At 39.0% G+C, this 16,409-nt stretch overlaps 1 protein-coding gene across 3 annotated transcripts in view; it reads right to left on the bottom strand.

Annotated features, from left to right (window-relative positions):
* The window catches only part of TEX9 (testis expressed 9), a 76,305-nt gene that overhangs the window by 34,637 nt on the left and 25,259 nt on the right, over positions 1–16,409 (bottom strand). For all 3 annotated transcript variants that reach the window (XM_012443146.2, XM_012443147.2, XM_012443148.2), the window contains exons 8-10: positions 14,151–14,233; positions 13,583–13,756; positions 586–720 (exon numbers count right to left, since the gene is read on the bottom strand). In XM_012443146.2, the coding sequence (XP_012298569.1) occupies positions 586–720; positions 13,583–13,756; positions 14,151–14,233 (392 nt within the window). The remainder of the gene's footprint in view (positions 1–585; positions 721–13,582; positions 13,757–14,150; positions 14,234–16,409) is intronic.

Here is a 16,409-nt window from a genome sequence, read left to right as displayed (position 1 = left end):
CAGAATGCTAATCTATGCCAAGCATTGGCTAGACACTGGAGTTACAGTGACCCTTACAATAATTTATGGAACTTGTTAAAACTGCAAATTCTCAAACCTCATTCCAGATCTACTGAATCAGATTTCTGGGGATGGGACCCAGCAATCTGTTTTAACAAGCCCTCCCAGAGATTCTGACACATGCTCAAGTTTGAGAACCACTGCCCTGTAAAATACAGCCTTACTTTATATATTAGAAAACTGAGATTCAGAGAAGAATAAAACACTTGAGATACAAAAGATACTTTTTTTAACCACTTTTTCTAAGAGCTTAGAAAAGTATCTGACATATAATATGGGCACCTGATAAAACTGGTTGAAGAAATGAATCTTCAAGGGTTGTGCCATCACCCATTTATGGCAATAGACAAGCATATCATGCTAACATGTTAGAAATCTGCATACTACAAATGAATGTATTTCTTCTGAAAAGAGCAATGTTCAGCATTACATCAAGAATTATAATTTAACTATTATTTTGACAGGTTCCTAAAAGAACTAGTTACCAAAAGGGATCACTACAAAAGCTATTCAATTTTTTCATACCTTGTTATTTTGCCTTAATTTATTTAACTCCAGTTTATACTTTTCTGCTTCTTCTAGAGCTCTATTCAAGCGAACCTCTGTGGCACTTTGACTACTTGCAGCCTGTTTTTGCAATCTTCTTTTATCTTCTAATTCCTGTATAGTAAAAAGATATAGAACATTTATAAATACATCATAGGTTCCCCCTTTATCATTATGCAGTATTTTCCACATCCATATTCCTTGCTTTCTCTCATATTTTACACACACACACACACACACACACACACACACACACAGCTAGAGGCTGAACACTAAGTGTTAGACGTCTCAAGGAATTCTCGCCCCAAACTGGTATTAGAGAAATATATCCTAAAAAATGTAGTTGTGACCTGGGTTTTCAAATTACATTTTGTTTGGAATTTTGTCTGTTTATTGACTCAAGACACAGTATACCTGTCCTCTATTTTATAAACAACTCTTTATAACTGTATTTCTTCTTTTGGGAACCTCCCAAAAAGACCACTGTTAAGACAAGCCCTCCACTGTTTTTCTGTATACCTGACAAGGTCTATCATTTAAGAATATATTCATCAAAGACACAACATTCTATATAGCCCTACAGGAAAATCCCAATTCTGAGCAGAAACAACAGATCTTATAGATTATTTTCCACATCCTGGGATGAGTTTAGTCTTATATTTCTGCAAACATTCTAGGATATTCTGTTGCAAAGAGTCAAGAGGCCAACACCTGAAGAAACATGAACGTAGAGGATAAACTCCGAACTCCACCATAATGTTTACCCTGTTAACTAGCCTCATCTCCTGCCAAAGATGTTACTTTCGGTAATATCAGCAGTACTTGGATCTCTCCTAGACAGCCATGGTGCTTCCTGTCTCAGTCTCTGCTCATGCTTTTCCTCCTAGCTCTGGTCTCTGCCCACTCATTTTTACCTGGCTAGCACCTACTTACTCAGCTGGGTTTGTACTCTAGGGCATTAGCTCCCCAGGTCATATTTCCATTCTAATCCTCACTATCCACCCAGATTCTATTAAGTACCCTCTTCAGAACTTCTATAGCACCTTCAGACACATTTATCATCATATCTGCTATGTGGTATTCAAACTATTTCTTAACTTTATTTCCCCCATTGTAGTGTAAGCTCCTTGAAGAAAAGACCTGTCTTAATTTCTGCGTATCAAAAGCACTTCAGTGGCATATGAAAGACATTAACAACATGTTAAGTAAACTGAACTTATTTTGTAATACTAAACCCACTCTTCTTTGTATCTCCTACAATGTAAGGCCTAGTCTAGAGCCTTACTCAATAAATTGAGCAGACACTCAAAAAACATGGTAGAATAAAAATGATGCAGTTAAAATATAGTTGTCTATATACTTTCGTAATTTTTTTCCTGGCTATCTCACTACATTTTATTTAAAAACTGATCTCCCTGGCTCTGAGTAATTAAAGGGAAAAACAAAACAAAACACATGCTGCTCTTTATGTAGGTTTCTAAACAAATCAAACTGTGTATGGATACCATCTGCTATCACAGCCTTCTTCACAGTTCTGTGGGTGGTAGCTACAGGTAGAGCTAGCTTGATTTATCTTACTGTTCACACAGAAAACGCAAAGATTCTCATTTGCTACAAAGTCCACATTTCTTGCTGCCTCATTCCAGCCTTCCCTCTTAAGAATAAAGAAATGAATTTTTGCCCTTCTCTTGCCTGCTGGTGACTTTGTAACCTACTAGAAAAATGAAAAACGTAACCTACTAGAAAAGTGAAAAATATCCTGTACCACATGATGTCCCCTATCCCTGAATCAATACTGCCCCCTTCTTGGGAGGAGTGGGGGAATAAATGACAGCCAGAATAGAAAGGAGGAAATAAAGTTTTTCTATATGAGTAAATCTACTAAAAAAAATTCTACTGTTACAGAAATGTAAGCAGTTACATGTTGCTAGACAAAAATTTCATGAAAAAATCTGAAGTCTTGAGTTGTACATTCGTTTTTTAAAAACTAAAAAAATAAAATTTAACATTAAAATTTAAATACTGTGAGCTACAAGAAAAAATAATTTATCACTCTCTCATGATTATTAAAACATTCATAAAAGGCACTGTGAGAGAGCAAGAAAAGAGGGGCATTTGTCAGCCACAGCAGAAGACAAAATATAGTAAATGCTCCGAGAATAACATAAAGCACCACAGGTAAGAAATAAAAAGATGAGGATAAATAATCAAGGTTTCATAAACAAGTAGCTAAGACATAAAATAATGGACTTGGAGTCAGAAAACCTGCCAGCTGTGGCAGACACATCTCCATGTCTGAAATTGGGAGTGATGTTATCTATACCTAACAGGTTTCATTTATTTGACACATTTATCAAGCACTTACTACATGCCAGATACTATTCTACATCATGGGCACACAAATTAACCAAAGTTCCTCCTCTCATGACGTTTGTATTCTAGAAGAAGAGACAGAAGAAGAACACATATATATACATACACATATGTAATATCTAGTAATGATAAGGGCTGTCAAGAAAAAGCAGGGAAAAGGGACAGAACAATGAGGGAAGGGTATTAACTATTTAACAGAAAGTGGTCAGGGAAGTCTTCCAAATGAAGTGAGGTAATGATTCAAGTAAAAATCCTGGGGAGGCCAGGCACAGTGGCTCACGCCTGTAGTCCTAGCACTTTGGAAAGCCAATGCTGAAGGATGAACCCAGGAGTTCAAGACCAGCCTAAGCAACATAGGGAGACCTTGTCTCTACAAAAAAAATTAAAAATTAGCTGGGCATGGTGACATATGTATGTGGTCCTAGCTACTTGGAAGGTTGAAGCAGAAGGATTGCTTTAGCCTGGGAGGTCAAGACTGTAGTAAGCCATGATTGCACCACTGTACTCCAGCCTGGGCAACAGAGTGAGACCCTCTCTCTAAAAAAATAAAATAATCAAAGCTCTTGGGGAAAGAATTCCCAGACAATAGGAACGATGAAGACAAAGATCCTGTAGTAAGAATCCACTTAACATATTGAAATATCACCTAAAAGGTCAGTGTGGTTTCAGTTGAGTGACATAGGCATGGTGTTAAGTCTTGAGATAAGAGAAGTGGGCAAGACAAGCCTAGGTGAACCTTGTAAGCTTTACTTATAAATTTGGATTTTATTGTGAGTGACACAGGACCCTTTGGAGAATTTCAGTGTGTATGCATATGTGTGTGTGATGATCTGACTTAAATTATATAAGGATTACTCTGGCTACTGTGGTATTACCAGTCTAGGAGATTATTAGAATAAATAGAAGATAGTGGCTAGGACTTGGGTAGAAGTAATGAGTGTTTTGAGAAGTGGTTTATCCTATGTATTTTGAAGACAGAATTGATGGGACTTGTTGATGAGCTGGATCTGGATACTGGAAAAGAGGTAGATCAAGATGACTCCTCAATATTAGACTGAACAAATGCCTTTTACTAAGAGAGAGAAAAAGGGAAGCAGGTTTGCTGAGGGCAGGGAAGCAAGAGTTTCCTTTAGGATATGTGAAGTTTAACAAACAGTTGAGATATCAAGTGGGCAGAAATGAAGAGGAAAGAGCAAGACACAGAAATGTGAGGTTGATCAACATACAGATGGTCTATAAAGCCATGGAACTGAATAAGAATATCTAAGGTTTAGATATAAACAGAGAAGAGACTTGGGCATTCCATCATGTAAGGCCAGGAAAGTCATGATTGTGGTGCTCCAGAAGCCGAATGAATAGTGTTTCAAAGGAGTAATCAACTATGTCAAATATTGCTGTCTTGGGTATTATTAACATTTGCAAATTTCTGTAGCCAGCTTGAATTTCTCCTCAGAAAACAGGATTTTCTTTTCCACTGCATTGTCAGGCTACAAATTTTCCAAACTTTTGTGCTCAATTTCCCTTTTAAAACTGAATGCCTTTAACAGCACCAAGTCACCTCTTGAGTGCTTTGATGCTTAGAAATTTCTTCTACCAGATACCGTAAATCATCTCTCTCAAGTTCAAAGTTCCATCTCTAGAGCAGGGGCAAAATGTCACCAGTCTCTTTGCTAAAACATAACAAGAGTCACCTTTGCTCTAGTTTCCCACAAGTTCCTCATCTCCATCTGAGAGCACCTTAGCCTGGATGTCACTGTCCATATCATTATCAGCATATTGGTCAAAGACATTCAACAAGTCCCTAGAGAGTTCCAAACTTTCCCTCATTTTCCTGTATTCTTCAGAGCTCTCCAAACTTTGCCAGCCTCTGCCTCTTACCCAGTTCCAAGGTCACTTCAACATTTTTGGGTATCTTTTCAGCAGCACCCCACTCTACTGGTACCAATTCCCTGTATTAGTTCATTTTCACACTGCTGATAAACACATACCCAAGACTGGGCAATTTACAAAAGAAAAAGGTTTAATGGACTCACAGCTCCACATGGCTGGGGAGGCCTCACAAACATGTTGGAAGGTGAAAGGCACGTCTCACGTGGCAGCAGAAAAGCGAAGAGAGAGCTTGGCAGAGAAACGCCCTTTTTTAAAACCATCATATCTCCTGAGACTTACTACACAAGAACAGCACAGGAAAGACCTGCCCCCATGATTCAATTACCTCCCACCAGCTTCCTCCCCCAGCAAGTGGGACTTGAAGATGAAATCTGGGTGGGACATAGCCAAACCACATCAAATGTTTTATGTTCACTGAAAAAAACAGATTCAAAAGGCTATATCCTATGTGATTCTACTTCTGAGACATTTGAGAAAAGGCCAAAATGTCAGAACCAAAAACGGATCAGTGGTTGCCTGGGGCTGGGATTAGGGAAGGCCTTGACTAAATTCACAGAGAATTTTGGGGGGCTGATGGAACTGTTTTATGTCTTAATTATAGTGATATTTATACTACTGCATGCACGTGTCAAAACTCATAGAATTGTACACTAAGAAGTGTGAATTTACTGCATATAAATTATATCTAAGTCAATCTGATACTAAAATTTATTACAAGATAATGCTAATTATACAAGACCAAAATGTTTAAAAAGCAGGGTTTTAAAATACGACCATACGATGATCTCTGCAAGACAGCTGGTTAGGAGCAGCTCAGGATTGCAGCTCCCAGTGAAAGCGCAGAGGGTGAGTGGACGCCGCATTTCCAGACGGATTTCGATTGCCCACAGACTAGGAGATTCCCAGGCGGAGGAGCCCCACGGGTCGCCAGGGCGGCTGTTTTGGCCAGTGTGGCTGTTTTGCCTGCGCCCCGGCGCAGCGGTTCCCAGTGCAGAGTAAACGGGATTGTGTCCCCACTTAGCCAGCAAGGGGAGCTGAAAAAGGGAGCCAGGCCAGGAGATTCCCGAGCAAAAAAGCACCACGAATCTCAGAGCTGCGGTTTCAGCCAGTGCAGTGGGTCGCCGCACGGGAAATCACATAGATCCCGGCGCCTATTCAACAGGCGACCAGGACACCTGGGAAAGAGCCAACCATTCAACTAAAAAACAAAAGGCTCTGAGGCAGAGAGCCAGGTGATCAGGCCCGGCTGGTCCCACCCCACAAAAACAAAAACAAAAACAAAAAAACAGCAATTGGAAACACTCTGGGTTGAGAGTTTCACAGGAAGCACAGCTAAACCCGGGATGATCCAGCTCTGTGCGGGAGGGGCGTCCACCATTCCTGAGGCAGCCTGCCGTTGCTGAGGCAACCTGCCATTACAGAGAGAGTCCGTCATTACAGAGGAGGGCCAACATCGCAGAAGCAGTTCTAACTACACCCATATAAACAGGACTGCAGGGAAGTTCACACGGCAGCTGGGCGGAGCACACAGCAGTTCAGCAAAGCCTCTGCAGGCTGAGAGTGACTAAGCTACCTCCTTGCTGGGCAGGGCAGCCCTGAAGAAAAAAAAAAAAAAAAAGGCTGCAGCACAGCGGAAACTCATAAAGCCCTAACTCCCTGGGACAGAACACCTGGGGAAAAAAAGGGGGTTTATGAGTTCTGCTGCTGCAGACTTAAACTTACCTGCCCAGCAGCTCTGAATGAACAACGGGGCTCACAGCTCAGCACTTGAGCTACTATAAAGGACAGACTTTTTCCTCAAGCAACTGCCTGACCCCCGTATATCCAAAGAGTCACCTCATAAAGGAGAGTTCAGACTGACATTTGGCAGGTATCCTTCCGGGACAAAGCAGAAGAAGAAACTGGTAGCAACCTTTACTGTTTGGCAGCTGCTGCAAGTGATCCCCAGGCAAGCAGGGCCTGGAGTGGACCTCAGCAGTCCTACAGCAGAGAGGCCAGACAGTTTAAAGGAAAACTAAGAAACAGAAATAACTTCATCATCAACAAACAGGATGTCCACTCAGAGACCCAATCAGAAAGTCAACAACTACGAAACTGACAGGTGGATAAATCCACAAAGATGGGAAGAAACCAGCACAGAAAGGATGAAAAGACCCGAAACCAGAACACCTCTCCTCCTCCAAGGGATCACAACTCCTCACCAGCAAGGGAACAAGACTGGATGGAGAATGAGTGTGATGAAACGACAGAATCAGCCTTCAGAAAGTGGGTAATAAGAAACTTCCATGAGCTAAGAACATGTTCTAACCCAATGCAAAGAAACTAAGAACCTTGAAAAAAGATTTGACGAAATGCTAATAAGAATGGACAACTTAGAGAGGAATATGAGTGAATTGATGGAGCTGAAAAACACAACACGAGAACTTCGCGAAGCATGCACAAGTTTCAACAGCCGAATTGACCAAGCAGAAGAAAGGATATCAGAGGTCGAAGATCAACTCAATGAAATAAAATGAGAAGGTAAGATTAGAGAAAACAGGGTAAAAAGGAATGAACAAAGTCTCCAAGAAATATGGGACTATGTGAAAAGACCTAATCTACGTTTGATAAGTGTACCTGAATGTGACGAAGAGAATGCATCCAAGCTGGAAAATACTCTTCAGGATATTATCCAGGAAAACTTCCCCAACCTAGCAAGGCAGGCCAATATTCAAGTCCAGGAAATACAGAGAACACCACAAAGATATTCCTCAAGAAGAGCAACCCCAAGATACATAATCGTCAGATTCACCAGGGTTGAAATGAAGGAGAAAATGATAAGGGCAGCCAGAGAGAAAGGTCGGGTTACCCACAAAGGGAAGCCCATCAGACTCACAGCAGATCTCTCAGCAGAAACCCTATAAGCCAGAAGAGAGTGGGGGCTGATATTTAACATCCTTAAAGAAAAGAACTTTCAACCCAGAATTTCATATCCAGCCAAACTAAGCTTCATAAGTGAAGGAAAAATAAAATCCTTTGTGAACAAGCAAGTACTCAGAGATTTAATCACCACCAGACCTGCTTTACAAGAGCTCCTGAAACAGGCACTACACATAGAAAAGAACAACCAGTACCAGCCACTCCAAAAACATACCAAATGGTAAAGAGCATCAACACAATAAAGAATCTGCATCAACCAATGGGCAAAACAGCCAGCTAGCATCAAAATGGCAGGATCCAATTCACACATAACAATATTAACCCTAAACGTAAATGGACTAAATGCCCCAATCAAAAGGCACAGACTGGCAAATTGGATAAAAAGCCAAAACCCATCAGTGTGCTGTATCCAGGAAACCCATCTCATGTGCAAGGATACACAAAGGCTCAAAATAAAGGGATGGAGGAAGATTTACCAAGCAAATGGAGAGCAAAAAAAAAAGCAGGAGTGGCAATTCTCATCTCTGATAAAATAGACTTTAAAGCAACAAAGATCAAAAGAGACAAAAAAGGACATTACATAATGGTAAAAGGATCAATGCAACAAGAAGAGCTAACGGTCCTAAATATATATGCACCTAATACAGGAGCACCCAGATACATAAGGCAAGTTCTTAATGACTTACAAAGAGACTTAGACTCCCACACAATAATAGTCGGAGACTTTAACACCCCATTGACAATATTAGACAGATCAACGAGACAGAAAATTAACAAGGATATCCAGGACTTGAACCCAGACCTGGACCAAGCAAACCTAATAGACATTTACAGAACTCTCCACCCCAAATCCACAGAATATACATTCTTCTCAGCACCACATCACACCTACTCTAAGATTGATCACATAATTGGAAGTAAATCACTCCTCAGCAAATGCAAAAGAACGGAAACCAAAACAAACAGTCTCTCAGACCACAGTGCAATCAAGTTAGAACTCAGAATTCAGAAACCAACCCAGAACTGCACAGCTTCATGGAAACCGAACAACTTTCTCTTGAATGTTGACTGGATAAACAATGAAATGAAGGCATAAATAAAGATGTTCTTCGAAACCAACGAGAACGAAGACACCACATACCAGAATCTCTGGGACACATTTAAAGCAGTCTCTAGAGGAAAATATATAGCAATAAGTGCCCACATGAGAAGAAAGGAGAGCTCTAAAATTGACACCCTATCGTCAAAATTGAAAGAGCTAGAGGAGCAAGATCAAAAAAAACTCAAAAGCTAGCAGAAGATAAGACATAACTAAGATCAGAGTAGAACTGAAGGAGATAGAGACACGAAAAACCCTTCAAAAAATCAATAAATCCAGGAGCTGGTTTTTTGAAAAGATCAACAAAATAGACAGACCACTAGCCAGATTAATAAAAAAGAAAAGAGAGAATAACCAAACAGATGCAATAAAAAATGATAAAGGGGATATCACCACAGATTCCACAGAAATTCAAACCATCATCAGAGATTATTACAAACAACTCTATGCACATAAACTAAAAAACCTGGAAGAAATGGATAAATTCCTGGACAGTTGCCTCCTCCCAAGCCTAAACTAGGAAGACGTCAAAACCGTGAATAGACCAATAACAAGGTCTGAAGTGGAGGCAGCAATTAAGAGCCTACCACCCAAAAAAAGCCCAGGTCCAGATGGGTTCACAGCCGAATTCTACCAGACATAAAAAGAAACAAAGAGGAGCTGGTACCATTCCTTCTGAAACTATTCCAAATAATCCAAGAAGAGGAGGGAATCCTTCCCAAATCATTTTATGAGACCAACATCATCTTGATACCAAAACCCGGCAGAGACTCAACAAGAAAAGAAAACTACAGGCCAATATCCATGATGAACATAGATGCAAAAATCTTCAATAAAATACTGGCAAGCCGATTGCAACAGCACATCAAAAAGCTTATCCACCATGATCAAGTAGGATTCATCCCGGGGATGCAAGGCTGGTTCAATATACGCAAGTCTATAAATGTAATTCACCACATAAACAGAACCAAAGACAAAAACCACATGATTATCTCAATTGATGCAGAGAAGGCCTTCGACAAAATTCAGCAGCCCTTTATCCTAAAAACTCTCAATAAACGCTAGGTATCGACGGAACGTATCTCAAAATAATAAAAGCTATTTATGACAAACCGACAGCCAATATCATACTGAATGGGCAAAAACTGGAAGCATTCCCTTTGAAATCTGGCACTAGACAAGGATGCCCTCTCTCACCACTCCTATTCAATATAGTACTGGAAGTTCTAGCCAGAGCAATCAGGCAAGAAAAAGAAAGAAAGGGTATTCGATTAGGAAAGGAGGAATTCAAATTGTCTCTATTTGCAGATGACATGATTGTATATCTAGAAGACCCCATCATCTCAGCCCAAAAGCTCCTGAAACTGATAAGCACCTTCAGCAAAGTCTCAGGATACAAAATCAACGTGCAAAAATCACAAGCATTCCTATACACCAATAACAGACTTAAAGAGAGCCAAATCAAGAACGAACTGCCATTCACAATTGCTACAAAGAGAATAAAATACCTAGGAATACAACTAACAAGGAACGTAAAGGATCTCTTCAAGGAGAACTACAAATCACTGCTCAACGAAATAAGAGAGGACACAAACAGATGGAGGAACAGTCCATGTTCATGGTTAGGAAGAATTAATATCGTGAAAATGGCCATACTGCCCAAAGTAATTTACAGATTCAACGCTATCCCCATCAAGCTACCAATGACCTTCTTCACAGAACTGGAAAAAACCACCTTAAACTTCATATGGAACCAAAAGAGAGCCCGCATAGCCAAGTCAATTCTAGGCAAAAAGAACAAAGCGGGAGGCATCACACTACCGGACATCAAATTATACTACAAGGCTACAGTAATCAAAACAGCATGGTACTGGTACCAAAACAGAGATATAGACCAATGGAACAGAACGGAGGCCTCCGAGGCAACACAACATATCTACAACCATCCGATCTTTGACAAACCTGACAAAAACAAGCAATGGGGAAAGGATTCCCTGTTCAATAAGTGGTGTTGGGAAAACTGGCTAGCCATATGCAGAAAGCAGAAACCGGACCCCTTCCTGACACCTTACACTAAAATTAACTTCAGATGGATTAAAGACTTAAACATAAGACCTAACACCATAAAAACCCTAGAAGAAAACCTAGGCAAAACCATTCAGGACACAGGCGTAGGCAAACACTTCATGACCAAAACACCAAAAGCATTGGCAACAAAAGCCAAAATAGACAAATGGGACCTAATCAAACTCCACAGCTTCTGCATGGCAAAAGAAACAGTCAATAGAGTGAATCGGCAACCAACAGAATGGGAAAAAATTTTTGCAGCTTACCCATCTGACAAAAGGCTGATATCCAGAATTTACAATGAACTAAAACAGATTTACAAGAAAAAAACAAACAAGCCCATTCAAAAATGGGCGAAGGATATGAACAGATACTTTACAAAAGAAGACATACATGAGGCCAACAAGCATATGAAAAAATGCTCATCATCACTGGTCATTAGAGAAATGCAAATCAAAACTACATTGAGATACCATCTCATGCCAGTTAGAATGGCGATCATTAAAAAATCTGGAGACAACAGATGCTGGAGAGGATGTGGAGAAATAGGAACACTTTTACACTGTTGGCGGGAGTGTAAATTAGTTCAACCATTGTGGAAGACAGTGTGGCGATTCCTCAAGGACCTAGAAATAGAAATTCCATTTGACCCAGCAATCCCATTACTGGGTATATAACCAAAGGATTATAAATCATTCTACTATAAGGACACATGCACACGAATGTTCATTGCAGCACGGTTTACAATAGCAAAGACCTGGAACCAACCCAAATGCTCATTGAGGATAGACTGGATAGAGAAAATGTGGCACATATACACCATGGAATATTATGCAGCCATCAAAAACGAAGAGTTCGCGTCCTTTGTAGGGACATGGATGAACCTGGAAACCATCATTCTCAGCAAACTGACACAAGAACACAAAATTAAACACCGCATGCTCTCACTCATAGACGGGTGTTGAAGAATGAGAACACATGGACACAGGGAGGGGAGCACTACACACTGGGGTCTGTTGGGGGGAAATAGGTGAGGGACAGCAGGGGGTGGGGAGGTGGGGATAGCATGGGGAGAAATGCCACATATAGGTGAAGGGGAGGAAGGCAGCAAATCGCACTGCCACGTATGCACCTATGCAATAATCTTGCATGTTCTTCACATGCACCCCAAAACCTAAAATGCAATAAAAAATAAAAATAAAAAATAAAATAAAATATGACCATACGAAAGAGAAATGTAGTGAGGTACTAATGAAGGAGGTACATTTTCTTACTAAATCTCAGGATGTGCTAAATTACATAGTTCTTATTGTCACTACATTTTACAAAGTAATCTCAAACAGTGTATTTTTATTATCACAATGGCATACTAATATAAAATTTTTAAAGCTAGGATAGTTTATTTAAAATACATTCTCCCCTTAGATATGACACCAAAAGCAAAGGGAAACAAATAAATATTAGATAAACTGGACTTCATCAAAACTTAAAACTTTTGTGCCTCAAAGAGTACAATAAAGAAAGTGAAAGACAACCCACTGTCTTTCAGTATCCGATTTGCAAATCATGTATCTGATAAGGGACTTGTATCTAAATACACAAAGAACTTAAAAGTTCTCCTTATTCAGTAATTTTTAAAAATTTAATTTAAAAAATAGGTAAAGATCTTAACAGAAATTTATCCAAAGAAGATATACAAATGCCAATAGGCACATGAAAAGATGTTCAATATCATTAGTTACTAGGGAAATGCAAATCAGAACCACAATGAGGTAACCCCTTTACACCTGCTGTATGGCTATAATCAAAAATATAATCTAGCAGATGTTGGTGAGGATGTGGAAAAATTAGGACCTTCATGCACTACTGGTAGGCATGTAAAATGGTATGGACTGTTTGGAAAACAGTCGGCAATTCCTCAAAAGGTCAACATAGGATTTCCACATGACACAGCAATTCCATTCCTTGCTATATAACCAAGAGAAATGAAAACATATGTCCACACAAAAACTTATACATGAATATTCAAAGTAGAGTTTAAAATAGCCAAACAGTAGAAACAACCCAAATAACCCAAAGCTACCAATTGATAAACAGATAAATTAAATGTATTATATCCATATAACAGAATATTACTTGTCACTGAAAAGTAATAAAGTACGGATAGGTGCTGCAAAGTGGATGAACCCTAAAAATATCTTAAAAGTCAGTTACAAAAGACCACATATTATATGATTCCATGTATAGGAAATTTCCAGAACAAACAAATTTATTGAGATGTAAAATAGATTAGTGGTTGCCTAGGGCTGTAAGGGATTGAGGGGAGCAGGGTTAGGGTGTGGTGGCTAAAGGGTATGAAGTGTCTTTTAGGGATTATGAAAATTGGTTGTGGTGAGAGTTGCACAGTTCTATGAAAACACCAAAAGCCACTGAATTGTATACTTTAAAAGGGTGACTTACATACAAATCAATAAAGTTGTTGAAAAATATTCTCTGTAAGGGGAAACAGTTTTCAATAAATACTAATAAAATAACTGAACTGTCAAAATGGCATCTATACAAATGTGTAATCTTAATAATTTTATTGTATCTTTGGAATTAAGTTAGGAAAAATACCAACATAATTACCCTTTCTACTGAAGACAACTGTTGCTGTAATCCATCACACTTTTTGTTTGCTTCTTCGAAAAGAGTCATATATTTTTCAACTTGAGACTGTTGCATATGAATTGTTCGCTGCTGTTTCATAAAATCTTCTTCAAAATTTTTTACTTGTAACTTTAAATTCTGAATTTCATCCTCCTGTAGTTATGAAATTATAGATTACGCGAAAAAATATAAGACGGTATCAAAACAAAGCAGAAAACAAAAAGAAGCTTCCTATGTTCTTTGATATTTATACACATTTCATGAAAAACAAATCACAGTCTGTCTTTAAAAACAGGAGTCAAATGTTTTATTTGTATTTAATAGCTTACACTACCACTTATAAGAGAATTCTAATTGTGACAAGAATTTAAGATATTTCAGCTCTGTGAAAATTCATCTCAGAATAAAGTTCAGTACTTATATACAATTTTTGAATTCAAAATTTAACTATGATTATATCTAAATAAAGCTATTCAAAAAATGTAACTGAAATTGCCCTATAATGTCTTTAAATATTAGAGCCTTTTAAGAGGTTTTTAAAACTTACCTTCTTATTGCATTCATATGCAACATTATCCAGTTCTTCCTGCATAACATGGAGTTTGGCCTTTAGAAATCTGAGCTGTGCTTCTGTGAATTTAAATAATTATATTTACTGAGTTTTGCTGAATCTAAGATGACCTCAATTGTAGGACAGACCATTACTTTATAAAAAAGAAAATACTCAAGATGGGGAGTCTAATAGGAGATTATCTGTTAGGGGGCACTGTAGGCATAAACAGTCCTAACGTAAAGGTCAATGAGGAATAAATCCACTCAACAGAAAGAAACAATTCACTTAAGTTTGCAGATTGAATTCACGCTCACCAGGGTAATCCAAACTACATATGAGAATTTAAAGTGGTCTCAGGTCTAATGTCCCTGAGTGTTTGACAGACACAGACATAAATCTTCTCTAACAAAACTCAGCCTCAATCCAGCCATTGTGATTACAAAATGTCATTGACTATAACATAGATCCCAATTTCTGAGAAGTTAAAATGTAGTATATGTGTTTGTGAAGCAAAGAAATACACTAATACCTTACTGTCTAAGCTTTCTCCCACAAACTTTCAAGATCTATCTTTGGCACTTCACTGCCAGCAAAAGTTCATTACTCAATAATATCAGCAGTAAATCTTTGAAGTTTATAGGCCCATAAAGTAAATAAAGTAAAAACTGAACTTAGAATGCACTCGTAAGTCATTCAAGTGTCTACTATCATAGTGGAGACTATATGGCATAGTAGGGATATTATAAAACAACCCTTAACGTCATAGAACTTATCTTGAGGAAACACCTGGAACTGCTCTGACAAGTCATTAGGACAAATTCCACTAAGACATACACATGTGATATGTGAAACATAAAACATCTCCATACACACTTAGAGCTTTTTTTAAGTGCCCTCAGTGTTACCATGGAGCTGATGAATTATGGTTGTCTCTAACCCTACCTAGGTCTCTGTGGCCTTAACTCCTTCCAGTCTCTCATGTAACTCCAGGTGAGTAGGGAATAGAGGGAAATGATGAATTAAAAAATGTAAACTTGGCAGTAGTTGGCCTCTGAGGGAAAGAAGGAAGAAAAAACAGGAAAGCATGACTTTTCCCATTTATTTTTCTTCCTAACTTTAACCTTAGTAACTCTACCTCAACTCTAACTCAAGAAGCTTGAGTGCTCCCATGTCTGGAGGCCCACAGCACTAACCTCTGCTCCCCACTTGACCCTAGCTTTAATCTTACAAAGTAATCTGTGCTCCCAAACTACTTTATCTTTTTCTCCCACATATAACCAAACGATTCCAAGCAATCATCTGAAATAAGAGAAAATTTTCCCAAAAGGGAAGACACCTAGGCCAAAGATATGAAAAAGAAAACAGAGGGGGACAAAGTTCTAACAGGGCCATGGGACCTGTCACCATGTTCCTTTACCAAGGAACGATCAAAGTCTTTCTCAAAAGCATCAAAAGAGACCTGAAGGCAACTTACTGCTCCACTTACCATCCCTTACCATAACTACCCCAGAAGCTTGATTAGGTCAGTAAATACAGTAAGTGCAGAAGTAAATTGCTCCCTTATGACTAGTATGTAGCACAATAATTATTACGTATATAAATTGTTATGATTTTTCACAGAATCAGAGAATTTTAAAGATAAACTGACATGGTCTAGATCTGTGTTCCTAACCCAGTCACATGATGAATTGTAATCCTCAGTGTTGGAGGTGAGGCCTGGTGGGAGGTGAATGGATTATGGAGGTGGTTTCTCATGAATGGTTTAGTATCATCCCTTTTGGTACTGTCCTCATGACCTGAGTTCTCCTGAAATCTGGTTGTTTAAAAGCATGTCTCAGCTCCTCAAGAGGCTGAGGCAGGAGAATCCCTTGAACCTGAGAGGCAGAGGTTGCAGTGAGCCAAGACTGCACCACTACTCACACCAGGTGAGATCCCTCACTCCTTGTTCGGCTGCCGCCATGACTGGAAGCTTCCTGAGGCCTTCCCAGAAGCAGAAACTGCCATGCTTCCTGTACAGCGTGCAATACTGTGAGCCAATTAAATCTTTTCTTTATAAATTTCAGTCTCAGGTATTTATAGCAGTGTAGGAACAAACTAATACATAAACTTTATGATCATCTAATACAAACTGCTAAATTTTCAAATGAATAAATTGCTATTACAGAGGGGCTAAGTGGCTTGCCTGTAGTCATGGTTAATTGCATTGTAGTTCTGCAGTAACTAGTCCATATATACTCAAGTTACTTTGTTTCA

Source organism: Aotus nancymaae, unplaced genomic scaffold (assembly GCF_030222135.1).
Source record: "Aotus nancymaae isolate 86718 unplaced genomic scaffold, 86718_ANA_hifiasm-v0.15.2.pri h1tg000041l, whole genome shotgun sequence".
Lineage (NCBI taxonomy): Eukaryota > Metazoa > Chordata > Mammalia > Primates > Aotidae > Aotus > Aotus nancymaae.
Note: the sequence above shows the minus strand (reverse complement) of the source record. Positions and strands in the feature narration are given on the sequence as shown.